This window comes from Delphinus delphis, chromosome 14, assembly GCF_949987515.2.
Source record: "Delphinus delphis chromosome 14, mDelDel1.2, whole genome shotgun sequence".
In the NCBI taxonomy this organism is placed as follows: Eukaryota; Metazoa; Chordata; class Mammalia; order Artiodactyla; family Delphinidae; genus Delphinus; species Delphinus delphis.
This window is the reverse complement of record NC_082696.1, coordinates 11,713,765-11,739,665: the sequence shown is the minus strand read 5'-3', so window position 1 is coordinate 11,739,665 and position 25,901 is coordinate 11,713,765. Positions and strand designations below refer to the sequence as shown.

The following is a 25,901-nucleotide window of genomic DNA, read 5'->3' as shown; positions in this document are numbered from 1 at the left end:
TGCAATTTTCTGCTTCCTTTATAGCGTGCACTGTTCTCTTTGATCTGCTTCCCTTCAAGCTTTATTTTTGGTGCTGTTTTTCATGTTCTGTAAAAAAAACATTTTTGCCCCTCTTCCCTTTATTCTTTTGATTCAACTCCTTCTTCTTATAACAAGAACAGAGTCCAGCTTTAAGTGAACAGGTAAATGTTTTTAAAAGAGTAAGCCCTAAGAATCCTTGGCTTCATGCTGATGAGTAGAAATGGTTGAGAGCCTATTTCAAAGACCCTCAAGAACAAAGAACCTTTTCTGAGGCCACGAACAAATACACCAATTCTTTATGGCCCATCTTTGCCAAAAGATCTGAGCTAATGACAGGACAGACCTGTCTTATAAGAGTAGCCAAGAAGGCTTGGGAGGGAACAAACATCTCCTTGACATAATCAGGGGAAAACATACCGTTTATCTCTTTAATAACCATCTTGAGGAAAATTAATGTGACCTTGTCCTTTGTGCAGAACAATAATTGAATTGTGTGTTTTATTTATATCTGGACAAAGGCCAGGATATTGAAATACTTCTCAATATTAGATTTTCTTTTTAAAAAATTAGATTCTATTGGCATTCTCTTTCTGAGATTTCTTCATTAAAAGCTTCATTAAACATAAATCTTCTTTACACAGCAGAAAACAAAATTTTAAGGAGGACATTTAAAAGGTCTTTTGGAAGAGTAGTGCTACGTGTTTTACTGGTGACTTGTCTCTTCCCAGGGATCTGGCATTCCATGGATAAAATGATAATTGATCTTTGCCTACACATGTCTGATATTAGTTACATTGAAAGTTGAAGCTATATAACAAGTTGCAGTGTTCTAGAGTCTAAATCTATCACAAATACACTATTTTTAGAATTTGGGGCTAGGGAGTATGATATAGAGGCTTAATTCAGGGACATCCAAATCCTGGGGCCTCCTTCTACTCTGGAAGAGATGAAGTCATCCATTAGGAAGAGAGAGATTCCACAAGTTTTCAGCTGTGCTGAAAGATTCAGCTGGGCTTTAGGTACATGTATGTACTACACGTTGATTATGGCTTTTGAAAAGGAATGAACACACTCCTCACAAGGGCGACGAGAAAAGTGAGAGCTATATAGTTTTCCCACCTTCAAGCTCTTCTGTACTCATCACTCCCTGCAAAATCAGGCAGACTCACTTTTCAGCATGATGCAATATAATTTTGGAGACAGTGTGTGTGCAAACTCAGTTCCACTCTTGGTCTCTTGATGCTGTGTTTCTGGTTCACATCTTTCTGAGGGGAGGGAGGTAGTTAAATGGTTTGATCTGAAAGGCCTTCCCACTGGGCTGCAAACTTCATGTGTAACACAAATACAAATGTCAGGAGTCAATGAGGGACGATCATAGCAAAGAGCAGTCTCATCTATAAAACTTAAAAACCAAGATCTATGTGTCCGTGTCAAAAGCCTGCAACGTGGGAACATTCACCCCATGATAATTGAAAACTGAGTGTAAAACATTTATCAGATGAATAGATTTTTTTTTCCAAAAGGAGAAAATACCAATGTGATTGTAACATAGAAGCTTGTAACATTTTGTTAGTTTTCGACCTATAATTTTTAAAGGAAACTGCAGATATAATAATCCAGTCTCTGCCTCTGGACGAGAAGTACTGGATGGGTGTGAGATGAAGGGTGACTTTCAGGGCTCAGAGGAGGCTGGGAGTCTAGGAGCCAGGACTGGGTGTTGAGTAAGGAGCACAGAGGAACTGGATTCTGAGGCTCCAGAAGCCGGGATGGGTTCAAAGCACCACATTTGGACGGATGGAGGGCGAGAATTGGATTCTAGACCAAATGTCAGCAAGAGTCAAGGCAAGAGGTGAAATGAAGCAGCTGGGTTTCAGGAGTGGTGCCTGCAGAGTCCCAAGGCCACCTTCACGGGGCTTGGCCAGCCTTACAGGGCATCTGAAGCTGAGCCCGAGGTGAGGAAGAGGTAGTGCAGCTGGTCCACTCGTTCCTTCCCTTAATCCTGAAGCCAAAGATTAAGCTTTTCTTGGCTTTTCCCTTTGGAAGTCTTTTATTCTCAGGACAATTCAAGACCAGGAGTAAGTCCCCACAAGCACTCCTTCCGTCTCTTCCCCGGGCTGACATTGGCATGGTGTGGTCAGGGGTTCAGAGTGTCCGCAGTGAACACTGTTTGGGGTCCAGGGTTTCTCCCAAAGGTTGCCTGGGCACAGGGTGCAGAAGGGTTGGCTGGGGGCCTCACAGCGCACGACAGTTTAGGTCAGAGTGAATTCACACAAAGGAAGCCACTGGAATTGGATAGGTTATGAACCTTGGGCAGCCATCTGGTCCCTCCTGCACACCTCCCTCCTCACCAAACCTCCTTCAAATAGCTGGTCCAGGGAAGTCTAACAGATTCAGTGACAATTAATTTTTTTTAAAAAAAGTAGAATAGTTCTGGCACAAAGAGAATATAAGAAAAAGTATAAAACAGCATCCAATTTGACCAAAAGAGGAATAATATTCACCAGAAAAGTATTCCAGAGAGCAGAAAAATGCTAGGGAACTACAAAAAGTTTAATGAAGCAATAACCTCTGTGAAGGAAGGCCACAAAGCATCAATGCCAGAACTGGGGGGAAAGATGTGAAGACAACAGGGAAATCACAGGAAATGAGAAATTAGTCAGAAATACCTTAGATTTTTGTTTTACTGTTACTGGTTCAATACTGATAAAATGGATAGAAAATAGGTTCTACAGAAGACCTAAACAACATGATTAAATAAAATAGTGATGAATAATATATATTGAACTCCATAACCTGCAAATAGACAATATAATTCCCTATCCTCCAAATACTGTGGTTTTTGGAACGCTCATCAATCTATATTTGCTTCTTTCTCCATCTCATCTAGTTTCATGGCCCCAAACACAATTTATATGCTCACACCTTCCAAGCATGTATCTCCAATCTGAACTTCTCCCGTGAACTCCTGACTCATATTCATCTGCCTACTCAACATCCCTGCCTGGATGTATAACAGGCAACTTAAAGCTAAACATGTTGAGAAACTGGACTCCTGACATCCCATGCCTGCCAACCACTCCTTACAGCTGTCCTCATCTCGGCTGTTGGGAACTCCATTCTAGCTTGGGCCATGTTTCCTATCCAACCCATTAGCAAGTCATGCTGGCTCTACCTTCAAGAAATATCCAGAATCCAAAGGCTTCTCAGCACCTCCACTGTGGCCCCCCCATCCAGGCCACCTCCTCACTGGCCTCTCCATTTCCGTCCAAGGCCCCTTACAATCTCGTCTCTTATAGCAGCCAGAGGGATCCAATTAAACATAAAATGGATGGATTACTTCACTCTTCTGCTCAATCCTTCAAGTAGCTTCCCCTCTCAGAGTAAAATCCAAATAAAATGACCTGTACTACTCCCTAGTTGTCTCTCCTAAATGCCTTCTCCTGCTACTCTTTCATTCAACCGCTGTGTTCCGCAACCTCACTGGTCTCTTGGATCATGCCAGGAACAGTGTATCCTGCCTCAGGGCCTTGGCACGTGCTGCCCTTTTGCTCTTTCCCAGTTGTTCATGTGGCACACTCCCTTGCTCCCTCCAGGACTTTCCTCAAATGTGGAAACTATTCTTTAAACAAAGACCATATTAGGACAGGCTACTTGCAAGATTTTTAGATGATTGGGTTCAAAACAAAGACTGATTTAGGCGATATATAGTAACAACAACTATTTATATTAGTGCTTGGCCCTTTACGAAGCTCTTCAACATACTATGCACCTTTAAAATATGAAAATAACACTGTGGATGCATAGAATCATTCATGTTTTATAATGAGGCCTTGTCTAAGGTCACATAGCCAGTATCTTCTAGAATCTTCTAGAATCAGCCTTCACTCCTGCCTTATAGTCCCAGAGCAAATGCTCTTCTTCCTCTACATATAATGATAATAATAGTAATAATTAAAATAATAATATTAATGATAGCAGCTAACATTTACTGAACTCAAAGCACTGTTTTAGGCTCTTTATAAGTATTCTCACATTTAATCCTCACAGAAGCCTAGGAGGTAAACAGTTTTATTATTTGCAGTTTACAGAGACGGGGACTAAGTCAGTGCCAGGTTAAATAACCTGTTCATGGTAAATTGGTGGTAACGGCAGAGGTAGGATTTATACCCAGGCACTAGGACTCCAGTTCCTGGGTCCCTACTACCACCCCAAATCCCTGCTTGGTTGTAGAGTAGTTTTGTCTGCTTTGCTGGATATGCTAGATACAATTTACAGTCTGGCATAAGTGAGTTCTCCAGTTGAGTAATTAGAGGTCAACTGTGTTCACCCAAGATTTCTTGAAGGCATAGGGAGTTTAAGAAATAACATCTTGGGCTTCCCTGGTGGCACAGTGGTTAAGAATCCACCTGCCAGTGCAGGGGACATGGGTTTGATTGCTGGTCTGGGAAGATCTCACATGCTATGGAGCAACTAAGCCTGTGTGCCACAACTACTGAGCCTGTGCTCTAGAGCCCACAAGCCACAACTACTGAGCCCGCGTGCCTAGAGCCTGTGCTCCACAACAAGAGAAGCCACTGCAATAAGAAGCCCATGCACTGCAACGAACAGTAGCCCCGAGTACCCGCAACTAGAGAAAGCCCGTGTGCAGCAATGAAGACCCAACACAGCCAAAAATAAATAAATTAATTAAAAAAAAGAAAAAGAAATACCATCTTCTGGACCTGGAGATGATCATACTAAGCGAAGTAAGTCAGAAAGAGAAAGACAAATACCATATGATATCACTTATACGTGGAATCTAAAATACAACACAGATGAACATATCTATGAAACAGAAACAGACTCACAGACATAGAGAACAGATGTGTGGTTGTCAAGGGGGAGGGAGGGTGGGGAACGGAAGGACTGGGAGTTTGGGATAAGCAGATGCAAACTCCTATACGTAGGACGGATAAACAACAAGGTCCTACTGTACAGCACAGGGAACTATGTTCAATATCCTGTAATAAACCATAATGGAAAAGAATATAAAAAAGAATATATATATGTATAACTGAGACACTTTGCTGTACAGCAGAAATTAACACAACATTGTAAATCAACTCTACTTCAATAAAATTTAAGAAAAAAGAAATACCATCTTCGATTGGGTTTAAGTGTGAAAAATTTCAATGGAATTGATAATTGTCAGATGTTGTAATCTGCTTAAGCAGAGGTTTGTAGTTCCTGAAACATCCCATGACCACCTTTTCTAAGGTGGATGTTTTATCTCTAAACAAGATGCCCACTGCTGCAGATTAACCAGTTTGTGCCCGAGAGCTTTCCATTCCAGCAGCAATGGAGGCATTGTCTCTCCACGGAGGCTCCCAACAGGCAGAGGAGAGAGAGCTGCCTTACCTGGGGTGACTGTAGGCTACCTGCCGAAACTCGTGATTCCAGTTCGGTCTTCCATAGAAGGTTTTCTGCCTTAATCCCGTAATCACGTCAGTATTTTCATCCCAGTGTAAAGCTATGTGAAAGGCCTAAAGTAAAAATTGTGGTATCAGATGACATTTAGAGGGAAAAGAAAAGGAACCTCTAATAAATGAAGGATGAAGTAATTATGCTCATTTGTAGATTTAATACACAACTTTTTATAGGAAATTCTTTGTAGTCTACCTTGGGCACTATTGAAACAAAGTGCTTTCTATGTGGTTGATGTGCAGAAACTTGCGCCTGGAAAGAAGATTTTTCTTGAAAGGATGAGAGAAATACGGTAAAAAGGGGTAAAGAAAAGCAAGCACTAAGCTACTTCCTTTTTTTTTTTTTTTCTGCCAAATTTCTCAAAAAGTAATCTCTAGCTCTGTCCCCATTCACTTCACAGTAAATCCTGGGGATGTGAGAAGGGCCCTGACAGATTAAAGTGATAGAAAAAGCCCAGGGTGAAGCTGGATTTTACGGTGAGATCTGCCTACTGGAGTGAAACAGTCTGTGTCCAGGTTCAAGTGCTGGGAGGATGTTGAGTCTGGCAGGCAGAGAGGTGGCCAGAACTAGGAAGGGGCATGGCTGGAGCTCTGTGCCTTCAAATTACACGAAAGCACCCAGGCATCAAGTGGTCGATAAATAAGAGTCTGGGGAATAGCCATGCCTAGTGATGATTTTTTAAGTTGCTATGATTTGGTTCAGCCCACGCTGAACTCTGGTAGGTAAGAAGGATTCTTGCTTCTTACCTCCTGGGATATGTGTCTGCTCTGCTCAGATCCCGTCACAGCTCTTGAGCTCATGGGTTTTTACCCTTTGGTGCTTTAGTTGCTTACATCCTCTGAGCAGTATGGGTAACAACCCTGCTGGGCCCAACTCTTACCCCACGATCCTGCTGCAAGATTGGCTTCCCCGGCTGGCCTTCACATCAGTCTAGGAAAGCAGCCAGGGGTAGGGAGGCTGCACCCTAACAGGCAGTAGACGGTGGCAGACTTTGGTGGAGTCTCAGATATCCAGGCTGCAGGAAGTTGGCACCAGGCAAGTCTGAGCCTAGGTAGCAGGGCTACTACAGGAACTGAATTTGGGAAGAGGACTCCAGGCAAGAGAGGGAAAACTGGCAAGAGTGGGGCAGGACCCCCTTCTTAGGCAAGTTTTTCAAAGCACGAAATATGAGACAAGAGTTCAGGGATAAGAACGGAGGTGGTAGTTGAGGACAGAGCCTTGAAAACTGGCGGAAGCCGCATTATCAGAACTGGAACTCAGGGTCAGAGTTGTATCGGCCTCCGGATTAGAATGGTAGTGTTGCATCTCCACAGGCTTTTGCTTAACAGTAGGATGGATTGGTGCTCTCGAGGAAGCTGGTTCCAGCAGTGGGCAGAATAAGAAGGCAGAGACAGTTGACTCCCTTTTGACTAAGTGCCAAATCTAATGACCAACTCAGGCCTTATTTTCCTTGGCTTCTCCACCATGTGGTTGAACATTGCTTCTTCTTGATTCTATTTGCATTACAAAATCCTAGTTCTTCTATTTCTCTCTGATTCAAGAAAGAAACAGTAGTTGTTATTTTCTTATCATATTCTCCTGTCTTGATATGTAGCTGCCTTCTCAGTCTCTAGCTCAGCTCTCTGCATCTCTTTCGGACCACTACTCCCCCAAAGAGCTTCCATTTTCACAATCCAATTAGCATAATCTACAAAGATGAATTCAAACTTTCTCTCCCAAGCCTTCCTCTTCCTGCTTGAGTAGAATTCTGCATCTCAAACTCCCCAAACATATTTTTATGTAGAATTCTTTCTGTTCCTTCAAATTGACCATCATAGCTAAAAATGAATCATCTCACTTTCCAAATAATTTGTGACTTCAAGTTACTTCCACGTACAACTGTTAAGTGATTTCCATAGGCAGGCAGAGTGCTATGAATCGAATGGTACAAAGAAGACAGACAGAAGGTCTCTGCTCTGTGAGGCACTGGTCATTGGAGGGAGAGGCAGACCATGTGCACAATTTCTATGCCCTGATTCAGACCACCACCCTTCTTTACCAGAGACAGAAGCGAAGTGCTCTGGAGAAGGAAGCATGTTACTCTGGTGAAGCCCCAAGTAATTCTGACTAAGAGAACTGGGCAAGGCCTTAGTGGGGACTGGTCTTGAAAGGATGATTCCATGCAGTAGTGCAGCAGGTGGGACAGAGGGCACTGAGTGACATGTCAGGGAAAGGAAACAGGATGAGGGGAGACGGAATTAAGAAAGTCCTTGGTGTGATTGGAGAACATGTATTGTTTGGTGGCTCTGGTGCCAGGGGAAAATGATGGGAATTCTATAGAACAAGTGGGTTTTGCCGTCAGGTCAGGAGGGGCCTGGAAATATCTGCTAAGAAGTTTGGGCATTATTCAGTAGAAAAAAGAGTTTTTCCCACTTCCGCCCATGGTACCTTCCAGCTACCAATCACTGATGTTCAAACGTTTGGAATTATGTTTGCTCCATATTTCTCAGCCCAGTGTTCAATTAATTCTCCAAACCCTGTTGATTTGCCCTTCATAATAATAATAATTTGCCCTTTTCCATCTGTCCCTTCTGTTCTTGTCATTCTGCCACTTTGAGGTTGTTGAATTCAGTTTAGCAATTGGCTGTTTCTAAAACAGCCTCTTGATTCCTGACTGACAGCATGTACCAATTATTTTGTCCTGAAATTTAAGCATCTCAAGAATTTCCAACATGTCATGGCAAAAATTTAAGAACATGTCTATTTTAATTTGCTCGTATTCAGAAGAAAACTATCTCTTAACAGCGTACTTTTGGAAGTGGCAGGGATGGGATGGGGTAGAGCTGTGTTGTCACAAAATCAAACAGAGCCTCGGTCTTGCAACTTCCAAGTGACTGGGGTTGCTTAAGTGGACACTCAGGATCGATTCACTTTAGAAGCAGAAGAGCCAGCACAGGACCAGAAAGCAGAAGACAAAGGCTTGTTTGTACTTCACCAAGTGGATCATTAGTCAAAAATCCCATTGAATATGAAAAAAGTATTTGTTTGGAAAATATAATTAACACTATTTAATTCATGAAGATGTTTCAAGCCTAATTCCCAGGAAACCTCTATTTCAGAGTATCCCAGAGGAATAAATATGTAAGGCCGACTGCAAATAAGACCCTAAAAAATTGTTTAGCTACTGAATTTCAAGCAAGTCTTATTCATTTGCAGAAGCACAGAGTCAAATTACAGTGATGTTCTACAGGGCCAATTTGTGTGTGTGTGTGTGTGTGTGTGTGTGTGTGTGTGTGTGTGTGAGAGAGAGAGAGAGAGAGAGAGAGAGGCTCTCAGGAGTGCATTCATTTGTAAATTTAGTAACTAATGCAAATCTCTGGTTCAAACACACTTTCCTTAAATATCTATAGTAGCTGTCACAGAAGTGCTGATTAGGACATAAATGTCATAACCGAGTAATCACTTCATTGTTAGCTTCCATATTTGAGGAGTTAAAAAAGATTGGAAATGTAATAGTTATCATTCAATACTATCAACACTGAAATAGTACCATAGTGCAATATTTTGATATGCATTATTTTTGGTAAACTCAACCTTAATATGTCATTAATACATATTAATGGACACAGCAGAACACCTGTCCCAACAGATCATTTTGATCTTAGGTGAATAAACATACGTGCACACAATTTCTAAGAATGCCTTAAGAAAAATAAATCTCTAGATAAATCATGTATTCATAATAATTATTTTCTGTAGGAACTCACATGGTTTACAATACAAAATGCTGAACGTCAACACCTGTCAGCTTTTCCTGTTTAACTCTGAACAGCTCAAAACATAGAATTAGAACCAATTCGGAGCTCAACGAGACAATATAGCCAATCCATAATGTTTGCTTGATGTTACTAAATTTCAAATGCAGCTTTTAAAAAAAATTTATTTATTTTATTTATTTTTTATTTTTGGCTGCATTGGGTTTTCGTTGCAGGGTGTGGGCTTTCTCCGTTGCAGTGAGCGGGGGCTACTCTTCATTGCAGTGTGCGGGCTTCTCATTGCGGTGGCTTCTCTTGTTGCAGAGCACGGGCTCTAGGCATGCGGACTCAGTAGCTGTGGCACACAAGCTCAGTAGTTGTGGCTCACAGGCTCTAGAGCACAGGCTCAGTAGCTGTGACACACGGACTTAATTGCTCCGTGGCATGTGGGATCTTCCTGGACCAGGGCTCAAACACGTGTCCGCTGCATTGGCAGGCGGATTCTCAACCACTGCGCCACCAGGGAAGCCCCAAATGCAACTTTTAATGACATAATTTCTCTTGGATTTCCAAACTTGGGGTTTTCTCCCTTTAACCAACCTCTTTTTCCAATCTTCTTTTCTATTCCTCAGCAAATTAACTGTAGCCTTTTTTTTTTTTTTTTTTTTTTTTTTGCGGTACGCAGGCCTCTCACTGCTGTGGCCTGTCCCGTTGCGGAGCACAGGCTCCAGACGCGCAGGCTCAGCGGCCATGGCTCACGGGCCCAGCCGCTCCGCGGCATGTGGGATCTTCCCGGACCGGGGCACGACCCCGTGTCCCCTCCATCGGCAGGCGGACTCTCAACCACTGCGCCACCAGGGAAGCCCAACTGTAGCTTTTATTGCTACAATTGAATAGCTCTTTCTAATCTGGTTTTATTTTATTCTCTTTTTCTTTTAAAGAACATAAAAACAATACTTTCATGCTGCTAGATAACCGTGTAGCTCATTATTGAAATTATTCCTCTTCTCTTTGCTCTATCATGACACAAGTTAGATAGTATTGCTCATTCTCAAAGTCTTATCTATACCTGATTTTCATCCCAGCCAGTAAGAAATATGTGATAACTCAGGAAGTGAGTTTTCCCTTGCTCACTCATCCTTGTTTCCAGCGAGAGTAAGAGATCGGCAAACCACTCAAAGGCTCCTGGATCTCGGCAGATCCAGTAGAAGTACACCTGTTAAGAGAGAAGGCAAGAAAACAGATCTGTCCCTCTTTTCATAATGTGCTGATAATCGCAGACTACTTTATCTCCACTAAATTATTTGAGCCCAAATGGGCACTTCTGCAAAATAACACGCTTCCCTCTGCCAGCGAACAAATAGTCACACTGTGATTTCTTTTGAAAAAATTCACATTGTGTTTGAAAAGGCCCAGAATGAATTCAGAGTCAGGAGCCTGTGGGCTGTTGCCAGTTTCACTGGATGAGGATCAATTTACCCCATTCCTGGCTGTGCTTCTTCTGAATGAGGTTAATAATCATAACTAGCTGTGCCTTTCACTCTTCCCAAAGGGGGATAAACTGTTAGACCAACGCCCCTCATCTTCACTTATGACCTAAGCTCTGGATTTGAACCTTCTCCAGAGACCCAAAGGCTTGTTCACTAATCCACTTCACCAGCCATGCCCTCCGGAGGGTGGAGATTATGGTAATTGCAGAATCAAGCCACACAGGCCAGAAGTTTCCCATCAGCCAGACATATCAGTGTCCAAGGAAGCTGGTGGGTGGTGGCAGAGGTTGTGTGTCAACTGCTATAATGAAATTACACTGAGGAACATTTCTTTTTTTCTTTTCTTTTTTTTTTTTTTTAAACTCTCTGTGTTTAGCAAATGGCATGTGATGAGAAGTAGTTTGGGTTTGCTAAAATAAAGGCTTAGATTTTGTGCTTTGAGTTTCAGATAATTGTATCTAGAAGAAACCACGGGAGATAGGTCTATTAATTCTCCTCTTTTTCTCACACTCCTACCCCCTACTGCCCACTGCTCTTTCCTGCACCCCCTCCCAAAAGAGATGCTGATTAACAGGATAGAGGAGGGGGCCGGCCTTGATCTCCACCAGGAAATATCGTCTCCAATAGCCAGTGTTCTCACCCTCCCCTCCCCCGCCAGGCTGCAAGCTCACCATCATCATATAATGAAATTTACAGGCGAGATTTAATTAACAGATCATATTCATGAGGAAAAAGAAATCACAGAACGTGTTTCCAGGCTAAGTATCTTGCCTATTCTCTCCAGGTTTGTGCAGGAATTTATGAAATTAATACTCAAGAAGAACAAAAGCTTAGAGCCTACATATTTGTTGGACAGTTGCTGCTTGGAAGGGTTCTTGGAATATTAATCTCAGGACTACTAATAATCCCCAGGTATTTTAGCTCCCCTACCCCAAAAGGAGCTTCTTCTCAGCTGTAAAACTGAGTCAGTGGGGCCCTCCTGACAATCGTGTTCATCCTTGTTGATTCAAAGAATTGAATTGAATGTACTGAACATTCTGAATCCTCACTCCATGTCAAGACTGTTTTCAGCTCTGGAGCTCGAAGAGCAAACAAAGGAGACAAAAATTCCCTGTCTTCATGGCGTCTGCATTTTAGAGGGAGAAGAAAGATGATAAATTAACAACTAAAATATAGACTATGTCAGAGGGTGATTGGTACTCTGAAAAAAAAAAAAAAAAGGCAGGCTGGAAAGTCCTGCAATATTAAGTCAAATGGACAAGGAAAGAGGACATTGAAGCCAAGACGTGGAGAGAGTTGAATGGTTAGGGGAGAGGCCCGGGGTGGGAGCTGTCAGAGGGGAGCCAGGAGCTGGTGGAGGGGAGTGTGGGGTGGGGGGTGGGCAGCGAGAGGTGAGGTCTGAGGGGAAGGCGGAGAGGTGCAGACGGGGGCTGTGAGGCCATCCTGACTTTTACTCTGAGTGAGGTGGGGAGACACTGCAGGGTGCCCAGCAGGGGAATGACGTCATCTGAGGAAGGATCCTGGGCCCGACCATTCTGGCAGCATTTTTATAGACTGGGCGGTGAATCGGGGAGGGGGAGGGGAAGGAAGGAAGAATGGAGGCCAGAGGCTGATTTTCTATGCTGTGTAGGTGATGAGTACTGCTATCCTCTTTCTTTCCACCTTGTATGGTGCCTCATTTAAATTACTCTTGCAAAACCTCAGCCCTGCCTTTAACTCGCTTTGCTCCCTATGGAAATCAAAACCAACTAACTGAATTTAATGCCCTTCTCACCTATGCTCCTCCCCTCGTTCCTGCCCCTAGTAGCTTGTTTGATCTAAGAATATTAAAGGTGCATTTGGTATAGAACAAACAACATTGACTTATTTTCTATTATTTTCACTCTTTAAGAAACATGCTAAAAATACATTCATCTGAAACAACAAACCAAAAAATCGTTTTTTTTTAACATGTCAATTTCAAATCCAGTCCCAATCACCCTTACTTGAAAAACAGTCACATCTTAGCTTTCCTCCACTTACTGACCCTTATTCTTTCAAACAGAAATCATTCCTGTCCTTACTTTCCTGTGGCTTAGCTGTGTGTCAGTGTTCTGAGGGTTCGCCAAGCCTTTTATACGTTCTGCTTCCTTGTAATGGCTTTATGTGTTTTTCCCTCTGTAACTGACTCACAGGTGACACTGGGCAGCTTTGGTGCAAGAGGCAATGGAGGGGCACTGAATGGGCTCCGGTGAAGTGCCTCGGGCAGAAAGAGAAGAAAATGGACTTTGAAGAGAGGAAAAAGCACATTTACTTTGACTCCCTTTCATCTTTCTAATAGTGAGGGACGCTCACTGTGAAGGGACAGAGGCTCCCCACCTCTGTGTTTCCTCCAGTAGGAAGGGTCTGGTCAATGGTAGAACAAACGTCCCAAACAATAGGCTACACGTCTGTGATCTGTGCTTCCCAACTCTCGCCCCGCCTCAGTCTCCAAAAATAAAACCACCCTAAAATCGGTTACCTGTATAAAGCATGGCTTTCAGAAATCTATAGTAGATAACAGAGGCCTAAAATACCTCAGGTAACTTTAAAAGGTTTTGTTACACAGAAAGTCATCCTCAGTAAAATGATGAAAGTGCTGAACTTCTGTAGTAATGAAGTTTTCTTTTACAGGACTCAGCCCACACATTTTTGTAGATCTGATGGATCCCCAGATGTTGCAGGGCACCGCTCCAGGACGTTGTTATGGGGTTAGGGAGTTCTGTATGCATGTGGCCTATCACAGGCCTTCGCTGCCACATCGTTCCTAGCACGAACCACGAGATAAACTCAGCCAGAGCCAATCTTGGGGGGGGGGGGCCTGGGTCTCAGCTCCAGCTCATCCCCACCTTTCCCACAGCCTGGGCTTCTCTTTAAGAGAGTGTGGACCAGGTCATCTGGGCCCAGTAGGAAATGTCCCCATGCTATTTTTGGATAAACAATTCCAGGAAATGAAATAAGAAAAGCTACTTATCTATTTTACTACCAGAGCACCAGACTCTTCCATCAGACATTCCCGTGCCATGGCCTGGATAGGTACACCCACAAACACAGCAGGGGACCTGCATTTCTTTAGACCCAAAATCAATTTCCTGAGGGTGGAATGGGGACAAAAATTACCTACCTATCTATCTATCTATCTATCTATCGCCGAGAGCACCCAAGGGGCTTTTTCCTTTCTAAGGAAGGAAATTGCACATGAGGGTGCAGGTTGAAGGTGTAATATAACATAGTAGTTAACCATTGTGAGCATGGAGTCCTGCAACCTGTCCTAGTCTCCTGGCTTCACCACCTTCAAGCTGTGTAACTGGGAGCAAGTTCTGTAATTTGAGTCTAGATTATCACACATTGAAGTGGCAAAAAAAAACCCAGAACAAAAACAAAAACACAGAACAATAATCCATGAGATTATTTTGAAGATGAAAGGATAGGTTTCATGGAAGCATTTAGCTCAAAGTCTAAAGATGCAGTAAGTGCTCTGAGATGCTAGCTGAGATGTTGCTACTACCTCACTGTCATCTGGAGGAGCTTACAGAATGAATGCCACATGTTTATATTAGACAGCAAAGAGGGACACTTGCCTTACTTGGGGGTCTGTGTCCACCGTCACTCCTGAACTATAGAGATGGTGGTTATTGACAGGAGGTGAAACCAAAATCTCTAGCACCAGTCTCGAAACCTCAGCATTGGTCATAAAGATGTAGTTCTGAGAGGAACCCATTCACTAGTGAAAGGTACTCTAAGATCCATGTTGGGTGCCAGGGTTGACCTTGACCTTGAACAACAGCTCCCTCTAGGAGGCCAGTGGGATTGCACTGTGACCTTGCCTCCTCCTGGGCAGCATCCTATGTTCCCCACTGTTATGGTATGAATGCATCCCCCCTAAATTTGTGTGTTGAAATCTTAACCGCCAATGTGATGATTTGGAAATGGGGCCTTTAAGAGATGGTTAGATTTAGATGAGGTCATGAGGGTGGGCCCCCATGATGGGATTAGTGCCCTTATAGGAAGAGGAAGAGACCAGAGCTCCCTCTCTCGTCATGTGAAGACACAGCAAGAAGGTAGCCATCTGCAAGTCAGGAAGAGTCCTCTCCAGAACACAATCATCCTGGCACCCTGATTTCAGACTTCCAGCCTCCAGACCTATGAGAAATGTTTGTTGTTTTAAGCCACTCAGCCTTGGTATTTTGTTATAGTAGCCTGAGCTAAGATTCCACGCTCCCTATACAATGTAACAGAACTGATAGAAGCTTCAATCAGGGAGGGTGATGGTGACTTTCCATGGAGGGAATCATGAATATTTTCTAAAAAGAGAACTTTTCTCTTTGAAAAGATAGAGACTGATATTTAGAAAACATAATACCTCCTCAATAAATGGTAACTATTATTGTCCTGGTTTTTATTTTGTGGTTGCTGTTACCAAGGTCATCGTGGGTGAAGACAATAGCAAACAGTTTTTGAAGCAACTAGTTTTGAGAAGCTTCCCTAACATGGCTTCCACATCTGGTTTTAAAGAAATAAAATTATAAAACTATTTTTCCCATTATCCATTGTAATACTAAGACCAGCCTTTGTCAATCACTTTTAGTCCTTAAGACTATTGTTTAAAGCCATTATCCTTAATGTTAACTATTTCATGGCTATGCTGCTGTTTTGCCCTTTGACTGGGGCCTAAAGTTTATTGTGCCTCAGTTTGCTCAAATTATAGTTGTTGGACAACTGGAATGTTCATTAATAATAGAATGATAAAATCAATTGTGAGATAGTCATACTACAGAATTCACTGAAGGCGCTAAATAAAATAAAGTCAATAAATAGGCAGTGACACTTAAAGGAGCGCCAGGCCATGTTAGAATGAAAAACAAAAACACAAATTGCACACCTTTCTTTCTCTCCCTCCTTCCCCATCCCCACATCCCTATTTATGTAAAAATAAAATAACACCTTGCATATGTGTGTAGGTGCGTATGTGTACACAAAAGTGCAGGAAAGGAATGGAATAAGATGTGCTCAACCGTTTCAGGTGAGAACCCTGGAGGGCCAAGTGGTGGCAGTGGTTAATTTGGGAAGGGAGGTGAATAACGGGAGTTTTTTTTTTCAAACTGCTAAATCAATTTATTTCTAAACAGAAATGAGGTTTAAAAAAAAACACAGCTAAATGAAGTCTTGATGTCTTTCATTGCAAGGGTCCCCAGAACAGTGCACTTTGCTCTCTGTAATGCCATGCTTACACATTCTTTTTTTTTTTTTAATTGAAGTCTAGTTGATTTACAAAGTTGTGCTCATTTCTGCTGTACAGCAAGGTCACTCAGTTGTACATACATATATATACATACTTTTTCAGATTCTTTTCCATTATGGTTTATCTCAGGATATTGAATATAGTTCCCTGTGCTCTACAGTAGGACCTTGTTTATCCATTCCAAATGTAATAGTTTGCATCTACCAACCCCAAACTCCCAGTCCATCCCTCGCCACCGCCCCCCACCCCACCCCCAGCAACCACAAGTCTGTTCTGATTGAGATTTTTGACTGAGTATTTTATTTGACTCTTTTACAAGGACCCTGTAGTCATGTACGGCTTGTGTGGTTAATAAACCAAGATATTAAAAATATTAATACTGGTCACTTCCCCACAGGGCAATGGGGAGACCTCCTGGGGGACTGGAGTCTTTTGAGGCTGCCTAGTGAAAGGTGAGAAGCACGTGAGTCTCCTGGAGATGCAAGCTGGCCTCATGTTCCCTGGTTCAATTTATCAGGACACTCTCAGCGGCTACCAGAGATGATCAGTTCCAGGAGTAGCCAGAGCAGCAGGGTGAGGGAAAGTGAAAGTAAATAATTCCTCAAAACAGATTAAATTAAATGCATTTTTCATTCATTAGAAAAGAGAGCAGGCCCTCCTTTGTTTTATTAATATATTTAAGGAGAGTATGGATTTTTGCCTTTCTTGGCCTCTTTGCCTTGTTCCCACTGGCCCATGCTGTCTTTTTATTTGAATTATCTGTTTATTATATTAGGTTAAGAACCCAAAGGCCATTTTGCGCGGGACACACTATAAATACTCATTATCACGGTTATGTATTATTGAGCTGATGAAGGAAGACCATTTATGAAGAAATTAGGTTAGCTCAGTTTTTCTAGAATCTATTTTATTATCATCTGAAGATTACATATGCAGTTAAGAAAATGAACCAAATCATCCAGTTGGCCGTCCTCTCGGTTCTGACTGCACGGCTGTGATATTAGGGAACTAAAATATGGAGGCCAATACATTTATGTCAGCAATCTGCCCCCTCCCCACCCCTGGTTTGTACACACCTATTTCCATTCATCATTTTGACAGTTTGCACAAGCAAACTGTCCTAACTTTTTTCAAGAGCTCTTTTCACAAATTGAGTGTGATGTAGAATTAATCATCTCCGTTAGGCAGGAGCTGGGGGGACATTCACCCCCAAGGGGCATTTTAACCCTCGGCTTCCTCCATACTGTATCACAGGGATGTCCCAGCCGCTCACACCCCCTTCCTTCATCCCCAAAGAGCACTGTGTTCTCATTTGCCTCCAACTAAGTGAAGTGTGGCTCTTACTCTTGGGTTGGAAATATCCCTTTAATATATTACAACTTTTTCCCATTTTCTTCACAGCAGGGCATCATTATATTTATTGTTATTTTGCCTTCTTGGGAAGTGTCCTCCTAACCACTTCTCTCTCTTCCTCTGCCGCTCCTCACCACGATCTTTAGTAATAACACATAGCTAGAAAAAATTTGAAAAACGCTAGCTTCAAACAGAAAGTGCTACATATGACCCCAAAGAAGATGCAGGAGTCCTATTGGATATCTTTTTGCATTTTACTTAGAAGTGTTCTAGAATAATGTGGCAGAGGAGAAGGAGGAAGAGATGTAGTGTGCAATGGTCACAACTAAGAAAATTTTGGTGCAAATTTTTTACTCTAGACTTGCAGTATAAGCCTTGTTCGTAAAAACGACTGCCTTTATGCCAACTTTTACACAAGAGGGAGAAAATCCGAACCAATTGCAGTTAACTATTTAAACTTAAAATTCCAGCTCTGAACCTCTATGCTATTTTTTCCCCTTTCCTTGTTGCAGAAAAGAATACTCTGAAAACTATAGCCCAGATCTATAATTGTGAAGATGCTGTTAGATAAGAATGTACTGCTTTGCTCTCCCGCACTTAAAAAATTATAGAGATGCTGACAGTTTAGTGGAAGGAGTAGTATTTATATCTCAAAAGCATGTGGGCGGCCCTGACAAATATTAGTTACATAAGCCTAATGTTAGCTGTACTCAAATAAACACAGAATTGCTTTAAAACAGAAATTTCCTAAGCTTTTTCTCAAGCATGCAGATTCTGAGGAAGTGGATGTCAAGTGTGATTTTCAGCCTGAACTTTCTGTAGTGTGAAACCTCACTTCTTTCATAAAAGAGCTTTGAAACCAGAAACACAGGCTCCTGTCCTGAATCAGTGGCTAGCCAGTTAGGGACTTTGGACCAATCACTTCCCACTGTAAGTATTGTCCTATGCAAAACTGGAAGGTCAAGCCCCTTCAATTTTGTGATTTCATGCTTTTAGCTTCTTTTCTCCCATATACTATAACTCCTGCCTTTATTTTCAGTTGAGGGTTGTCTCAATATTACCCCCAATTTTTATAAGTCATTAAAACAGTGTGTTTTATTTCCAATTCTATGATCTCTGTTTTTTGGACTAGAGATCAAAGCCCCTGTTTTATACTTTTGTGGTAAATCCTTAGCCCTCCCACTGAAACAGCTTTGAGAAAGCCCATAAACAGCCCGGGAATAACACTGAAATGGTGAGAGAGAAGGTGGTATTAATATTCTGTGGGTTCCAATATGGACTTTAAGATTTTGTGGATTCTTAGAAGAATTTTCCTATTTGTGATAAAATAATTGGAATGTATTATTTTAATTATAAAGTTGCTGAACTAATAGCCTTTTGTTTAAATAAAAAAATTAATCTTAGTAACCTAGAATTTTACAGAAAATTGTGCAGAAGCCATTTGTTAATTCTTTTGGCCAAGTGGACATTTATTCACTCATTGATTTATTCAAAATTTATAGTGTGTGTGCATATATAAATATATATCTCTCTAATAATGGAGATATCGAGAAAAGCCACGCTTAAGGAGCTCAGAATCTGTTAAGGGAAATAAAGTACTTTGTGAACGTTAAAATAAAAAAGAAGGATAAATGATATAAAAGGAGAACAGCACAGGGGTAATGGATGTTGAGAGAAGGGTCAGGTATTGTGAGTCTGGTGAGAGGAGAGTGATAGGCTTTTCAGCCAGTATGAGTGGGGCTTGGCACATAGTAGGTGCTGCATAAATACTCATTGAGTGAATAAGTGAATGAAAGTGAGACACACAATTCCATCACCATCTCCATGTGAAGCATAATGTGACCTTTTGTACAGCGAGAACCATGAAGCAATGAGCCGCTGCTATAAGTGGGTCTCACTTGGTAGACGGCAAGAGGAAAGAGTTTACAGAGATGGGGAAATCAACATAAACCATAACAAAGCTTTGCAGTGGAGTCCAAATGTATGAAACAGTGTCTGTTTTGCTTGCTTTGTGCCCTGGACTGAATGTTTGTGCCCCCGCCCCAAATTCATATGTTGAAATCTAGTCCCCAGTGTGATGGTATTTGGAGGTGGGGAGTTTGGGAGGTGATTAGGTCATAAGGGTGGAGCCCTCTTGAATTGGATTAGTGCCCATCAGTGTCCAAAAAACTTGCCCTCTTTTGCAGTGGAAAGTTAGAGCTAGAAGATGACCGTCCATAAACCAGGAAGTGGGCTCTCATCAGACACCAAGTCTGATGCTGGTGCATTGATCTTGGACTTCCCAGGCTCCAGAACTGTAGGAGAAATACATTTCTGTTGTATGTATGGTATACCACCCCATCTATGGTATTTTGCTATAGCAGCCCGAACAGACTAAAACACTTGGTTAATCTTATTGTGGTATAAAGGAAAGAAGATGGGATTTAGCTTAAGAAGAACCCGGGTTCAAACTCTCATTCTGATATTTATCAGCTCTCTGTGCTTCTGTTTCCTCACTGGTAGTCTGAGGATACTACTTATCTGAAAGAGGTATTATAACAATTCAATGATATGATTCTATCATTCCTATTAGCTTTGTGATCCAGCTTCAGTTTTCTCATCTGTAAAATGGGCAAGTGGTAAGTAAAGATGATGTGAGATAGTATGTGTAAAATGCCTAACTCCCTGCCTTCTAGGTAGTCAATGATTGATTAATCTAGGCTATTAGTATTAGTACTAGTAATTTATATCTTTGGCAGATATAATTAATTTAATTATAATCTTATACACACTTAATATATCTTATACACATTTATACAGTAATGTTTCTACATTATTTATTTGTCTTATTTGGTATTAAAACTCCCTGATGGATATGGACTCTTATTTCTCCATCGTGTATATCAGGAAACCTAGCTCCGAGAGGTGATCTGATGCACTCAGGGTGATGCGTCTAGTGAGGGTGGAATCAGGCTGAGGTAGATTCTTTGACCAGGAATCCCACAATCTTCCTACAATACAGTAGGTGGAAGCCATGTCTACCATGTGTTGGTTATGTCAAACCAGAGAGCCAAATGCACCTGAGTTCGAACCCTGATTTTGCCCTTCATTAACAGTGTATTTCCAAGAAAGTGACTTTAGTGTCTCTAAAGCTTCAGAGGCCTTATTTGGAGAACAGAGCTTGTGCTATCTACTTTCTAAGGTTGTTGGGAAGATTATAAAAATAAAATGAAAAAACATATGTCAAGCGCCTGTCACTTGGAAACTCATGAAATGATAGCTAATTTTACTCTAATTTCTTGGTTGAGAAAGCCCCACCTGTAGAGATCTTCCCTTCTGGCCTTGCCCCGGTGCTTCGCAAAGTGCCGTTTCTTAAAGAATGATAGATGAAGAAAGTTTCCATGGCTAAATATGCTTGGGAAGGGTGGGTGAAATGAAACTGAATGAGTTTCTTTTCTGCAGAATTTATTTAACAGGCCAATAGAAGATGTGAATCTTCTAAAGGGGGATCTGTGACAGCATTTCTGAAATCATTTCACTACACAATTCTCTTTAGTGGACCTTCTCATATGACTAACGTCCCATAGACATGCTGACTTAATCAAGCATCTTCCTGGGATAGACGAGGAAACTGCAGCCAAAGTGTCAGTCAGAGAAGCGGCAGAACCTGGACCAGAACCAAGTTTGCCCGATGTCCTTGGCCCTCCTGAGTTGACACCATTTAGTGTTAGCATGGCTCCCTTTCTCCTGCTGCTCTAGTGTCTGTTGCTGATCCTAAGAGGGTTAAAACATGGGATGCACAAAGGGAGCAAGGGAACCATGGAGGCAGCTAGTCAGAGAACATACAAGAAATGACAAAAAGGAGATTTGGAGCTGGATGGCAACACCAGGCAAGCAGACAAATGAATCCCAACTGTGGCATTTTTGCTTCTCAGTTAAGACCCCGAGTCCATGAGATGAAGATATTGAATAGTACACTTGCAACCACAGTATCAAGCTCGAGTCTAAGGCTGCCTGTTAATAGTACTCACTGCAGCGCAGTCACATAGCCATTTGCAGCCTGTCCATATTTTACTGACATGAGCAATTACATGTCCTGTAATGGCAACGAAGCAATAAAATTTATGTCTTGTCATCTTTAACAAGATTAGACATAACCCTTCTCATAAATGTAATACTGAATGGAGATTTTTAAGAACATAAGTATGGTTAAGGATCCTTGAGTTTATCCCTCATAGTTAATTAAAACCCTCCCCAGGAATCGGCAGATGATAGATAGAAGGATGTTGAACCTTTGGATTCATGGAAGGGTAAGCTGATGATATTTTCCATACCTTGCTCAGCTTCCACTGGGTTTGTGACTCACAGCATTGGTACCAGATAGATTTCAGAAGAGCGGCAAAGGGAGTGACCCCTATTCCCGTGGCAATGCACATGCTCACTGGATAGTGAAACACATCTGTCAGTGCAGCTCCGAACGGCCCGTCCACCGCCAGCCTGCAATCACAAAGTGTGTCGTTTGACATTCAGAACACTCCGCTCTTGAAAACAAAGCCATCCTAAACGAGTGCTTTGTATAGGATGTGTTAGCAAATGTGTGCAGGGAAGTTGGCTCTGTGCTTGAGAATGCCCTATTGGGACACACGTAGTGCAGGGCTGTGGTGGCCGGCCTTATGGCACAGCTCTTTTTTACAGTTCTTAGGAGTTTGTTTTGCCTTCAAGCATCATGAGGATTGGTAGAAGATGCCTTTTCTTTTCCTTTCTTTTCCCATCTGCCCTCAGAGGGAAAAAACAGAATCATCAAGGTGGCTTAGAAGGCTTACGTGTCCTTTTGCTAATATGATTCTCCCCGTTCCCACCTCTTCGTATGTTTATATAATTTTAGTCTAATGGAAGCCATTCATTTGGAATAAACATAATTTTGGAATAATTTGTCAGTTGTGTGGAATTTCTAAAACTCATTATTTTAGATTATGCGAACTCAAAAATCTGTGATAATTAGGACAGGGGTGGCACTGATGTTTCGTCTTTGCTTAGCAAATTTTTCTTTATAAGGATAATGCATATTCATTGAATAAGTGCAACTGTCTTTAACTTGGTCCTAAATGGACTGACCCCGGATTCTGCTCCATCTCTCATGGCCAGTTCTCCACACTGGCTTTTCTTTTGTTTCTTAACGTACACAGGACCCTCTTTGGCTAAGGGGCCTTTGCACATGATAATCCAACTAGTCACTTGGAATGCTCTGCCCCAAGTTCTCTCCTATCTTCTTATTTGGTTCATAGTTACCCTTCCATTAGGTCTCATCCCAATTATCATTTCTCTGGGGAAGTCTTCATGGATTTCTTAGACTAGGTTAAATCCCCTCTTAGATAATTTATAACACCATGCATCTCTCCTCTGTAGTCCTTATCACAGTTGTAACTTTGTAGTTGTTTTGGGTGGTGTGTGTGTGTGTGTGCATGACTTAATTTGTGTCTGTTTGGTCACTAGACTCTCAGGTCTGCAGAGGTAGGGACCATGTCTGTCTTTGCCCACCACTGTATCCCAGCACCTTACATGGAGCTGTTCAATAACAATTTATTGAATAAATTGTAAAGGGAATGTTTAAAATATTTCAGTCAACGGAATGTATTAAATAACCTCAACTATTCCAAAAGCACACATTTACATATGAACAAAGATATGCTAATTAAGAAGCTTCTAAGTTATTCATAACCATTCCCTAAGGAGTGTCTGTTGAAGGCACCCGAGGTTGCCCCTTTTGGGCTTACTATGTGTTCATGAAAGTTCAATTGGGCTTATTTTAAAATATTCCATATGCCAGACCTCCTAACAATTCAAATTAACTCTCCTCAAGTTATCTTAATTAATAAGGCTTTATTACATATTGATATATGGAAATAGAAGAATAAAAATAAAAGGTCATTAATCAGAAAGGGTTAGTATCTCAGCCCACGGTAGATTCTTTTATAAATAATTAGATAAGGGGAATTGAGAGAAAGAGAATAAATATGAAACGGTCCACGATTAAAGTGTCTTATTGTTAATTGTTTTTATAATTAGTTGTATTTGGGATTTATTTGACACTGATTTTAAACGGTAACAATTAAACCCAAAGAAGAATTGTGTCATATAATTCATAGAAGTGCATAATAAACAAATTTCTACATAATTAAAATTGAGAACCTAAGCTGGAAGCAGCAGGAGGAAATATTGAGTCCTACCTCCTAGTTCATACAGAGATTCCCTCCTTTCACATCCCTGATCACTAATCACTTTCCCACGTGAAATTGTAGGGCCCCTTGTTCCATAGAGGGGCAGGGAGGGCTAAGTATTAGACAGGTTTTCCTCATGTCTCACTGGGATCTGTCTTCCGACAACTCATGCCTTTTGCCTGCCTGAGAAACAAACCAGGTGTTTTCCCTTTCCTGCCTCTCAACCCTTAAACTAGTTGATCTAGCTATCATGACACCCCAATTGTTCTTTTTTGGACCAAAATATCTCCATCTCTCACAATGTTGAATTGGCTTCTTTTGCACAAATTCTCATTTGTCAAGTTCACTCAGTTACTTCCTGTCTGATGTGGATACAGTTTCTAATAAAGCAGCTTAGAAGTGAGTCCCCTTTCCAGCAGCCACATCACCTGGCCCTTGCTGCTACTGTCAGCAGCACCACCCACCACCTCATCAACCTCCCGTCTTGTCTCTCTGAACCCATGAACTTTATTCATCCACGTTGTCCCTCCTGTGTCATCAGCACTTTCACTGTCGACTCTGTGGTAGATGACCTTTCTTATTTTGCCAATGACAATGGTAGCTAACTTTTTTTTTTTTTACTATGCATTATGCTAAGGGCTTCATATGGACTGTCATATTTAATCCTAAACAGAACCTATGTACTATTATTGTCATCTTCATTTTACAGATGAGGAAACTGAGGCAGGTGTTACATACATCCTCCAAGATCCCATGCAAAATTGGGCTTTGAACCCAGGCTGTCGGACGCTGGAACCCTTGGCTCTGGGCAGTAGATTAAATTGCTAAAAACTCTAACACAGACTCTGAGAAATTCCTCCATTTTACTTCAGAAGGTGAGGTCTTTTATTTTATTTATTTATTTTTATTGAAGTATAGTTGATTTACATTGTTTCAGGTGTACAGCAAAGTGATTCAGTGATACATACATATATATCTATTCTTTTTCAGATTCTTTTCCATTATAGGTTATTGTAAGGTATTGAATACTGTTCCCTGTGCTATACAGTGGGTCCTTGTTGTTTGTCTCTTTTATATACAGTAGTGTGTATCTGCTAATGCGAAGTCTTTTAAAAGAGCTTCATTGTCCTTTTTCCTGAGTTCAGAGAAAGAACTTCCCTGCTCTTCACTAAGCTTTGCATATCCTCTTGGGGTCCTCAGTCACTGCTTGTCTCACAGGTTCCTGGGACTGGATTAAATCCTTTCTGGGTGCAAAGCAGTGAAAAATTATGGTACTCTCCCTAAACTGTTCCGTTTAATCCAAAATTAAAACAATGATGAGAGGTAAAATCATCGAAGAAGTTCAATAAGATTCTGATTTGTCATGTGCTGACGATTTAAACAAATTCTAGGTTTTGGGGGGTTTCTTATGCCTACACATATATAGAGGCAGAGGTCAAACGAAGTTAACAAATGAAGGGAACCTGCACTGTGTACAACGACTCATTTTTATTCACTTGGTAAATATTTATTGAGTGCCAGCTGAGAGTTAGGGCCCGTTCTGGTCACTGGGGACAACAAAGTGAATCAAAGAGATAAAGTCCCCATTCTCGTGTGGGGAGATAAATGGTAAACAAATAAACAACTAGGTATTTAGTGTGTCAGGTGGAGAGGAAGAAAGTAAGGCACGGGGCACAGTGACCACGACGAGTGTGGAGTGTCTGTCAGGGTTGCTGGATCACAGGAAACGGGAAGGGAAGGCCTCACTAGGAGACATTAGAGCAGAGACCTGGGGGCAGTGAGGGGGCAGCCAAGCAGAGACCGGGGGGAAGAGTGTGCCAGGGAGAGGGAGCTGCAGCGGCAAAGGCCCTGAGGCGAGTGTGCTTGGTGTGGGAGGGAAGCAAGAGGCTGGAAGAGTGGCTGAGTGAGCGAGGGAGCAGGTGGTGCAGCAGGGGTGCCCAGGGAGGTCTGGGGGCCAGATCATGTCAGGCCTTGCGCTGAAGATGCACTCTGGAGATAAAAGCATGCTAAGTATCATATGATATTATGTGGAACCCTAAGAAAAAGATACAAATGAACTTATATACAAAACACAAATAGACCCACAGGCATAGAAAACATACATATGGTTACCAAAGGGGAAAGTGGGGGAGGGATAAATTAGGAGGTTGGGATTGACATGTACACACTACTGTATATAAAATAGATAACCAACAAGGACCTACTGTATAGCACAGGGAACTATACACAGTATTTTGTAATAATCTCTAAGGGGAAAGAATCTAAAAGAAATAGATATATGTATATAAGTAAAATGGAATCACTTTGCTGTACACCTGAAACTAACACAACATTGTAAATCAACTCTACTTCAATAAAACAAAAAGAAAGAAAGCATACCGAC

At 41.7% G+C, this 25,901-nt stretch overlaps 1 protein-coding gene across 1 annotated transcript in view; it reads right to left on the bottom strand.

Moving 5' to 3' along the window:
* The window catches only part of NOX3 (NADPH oxidase 3), a 58,013-nt gene that overhangs the window by 5,555 nt on the left and 26,557 nt on the right, over positions 1 to 25,901 (bottom strand). The window contains exons 10-12 of the mRNA XM_060030487.1: positions 21,635 to 21,797; positions 10,288 to 10,434; positions 5,419 to 5,543 (exon numbers count right to left, since the gene is read on the bottom strand). Coding sequence (XP_059886470.1) covers positions 5,419 to 5,543; positions 10,288 to 10,434; positions 21,635 to 21,797 — 435 coding nt within the window. The remainder of the gene's footprint in view (positions 1 to 5,418; positions 5,544 to 10,287; positions 10,435 to 21,634; positions 21,798 to 25,901) is intronic.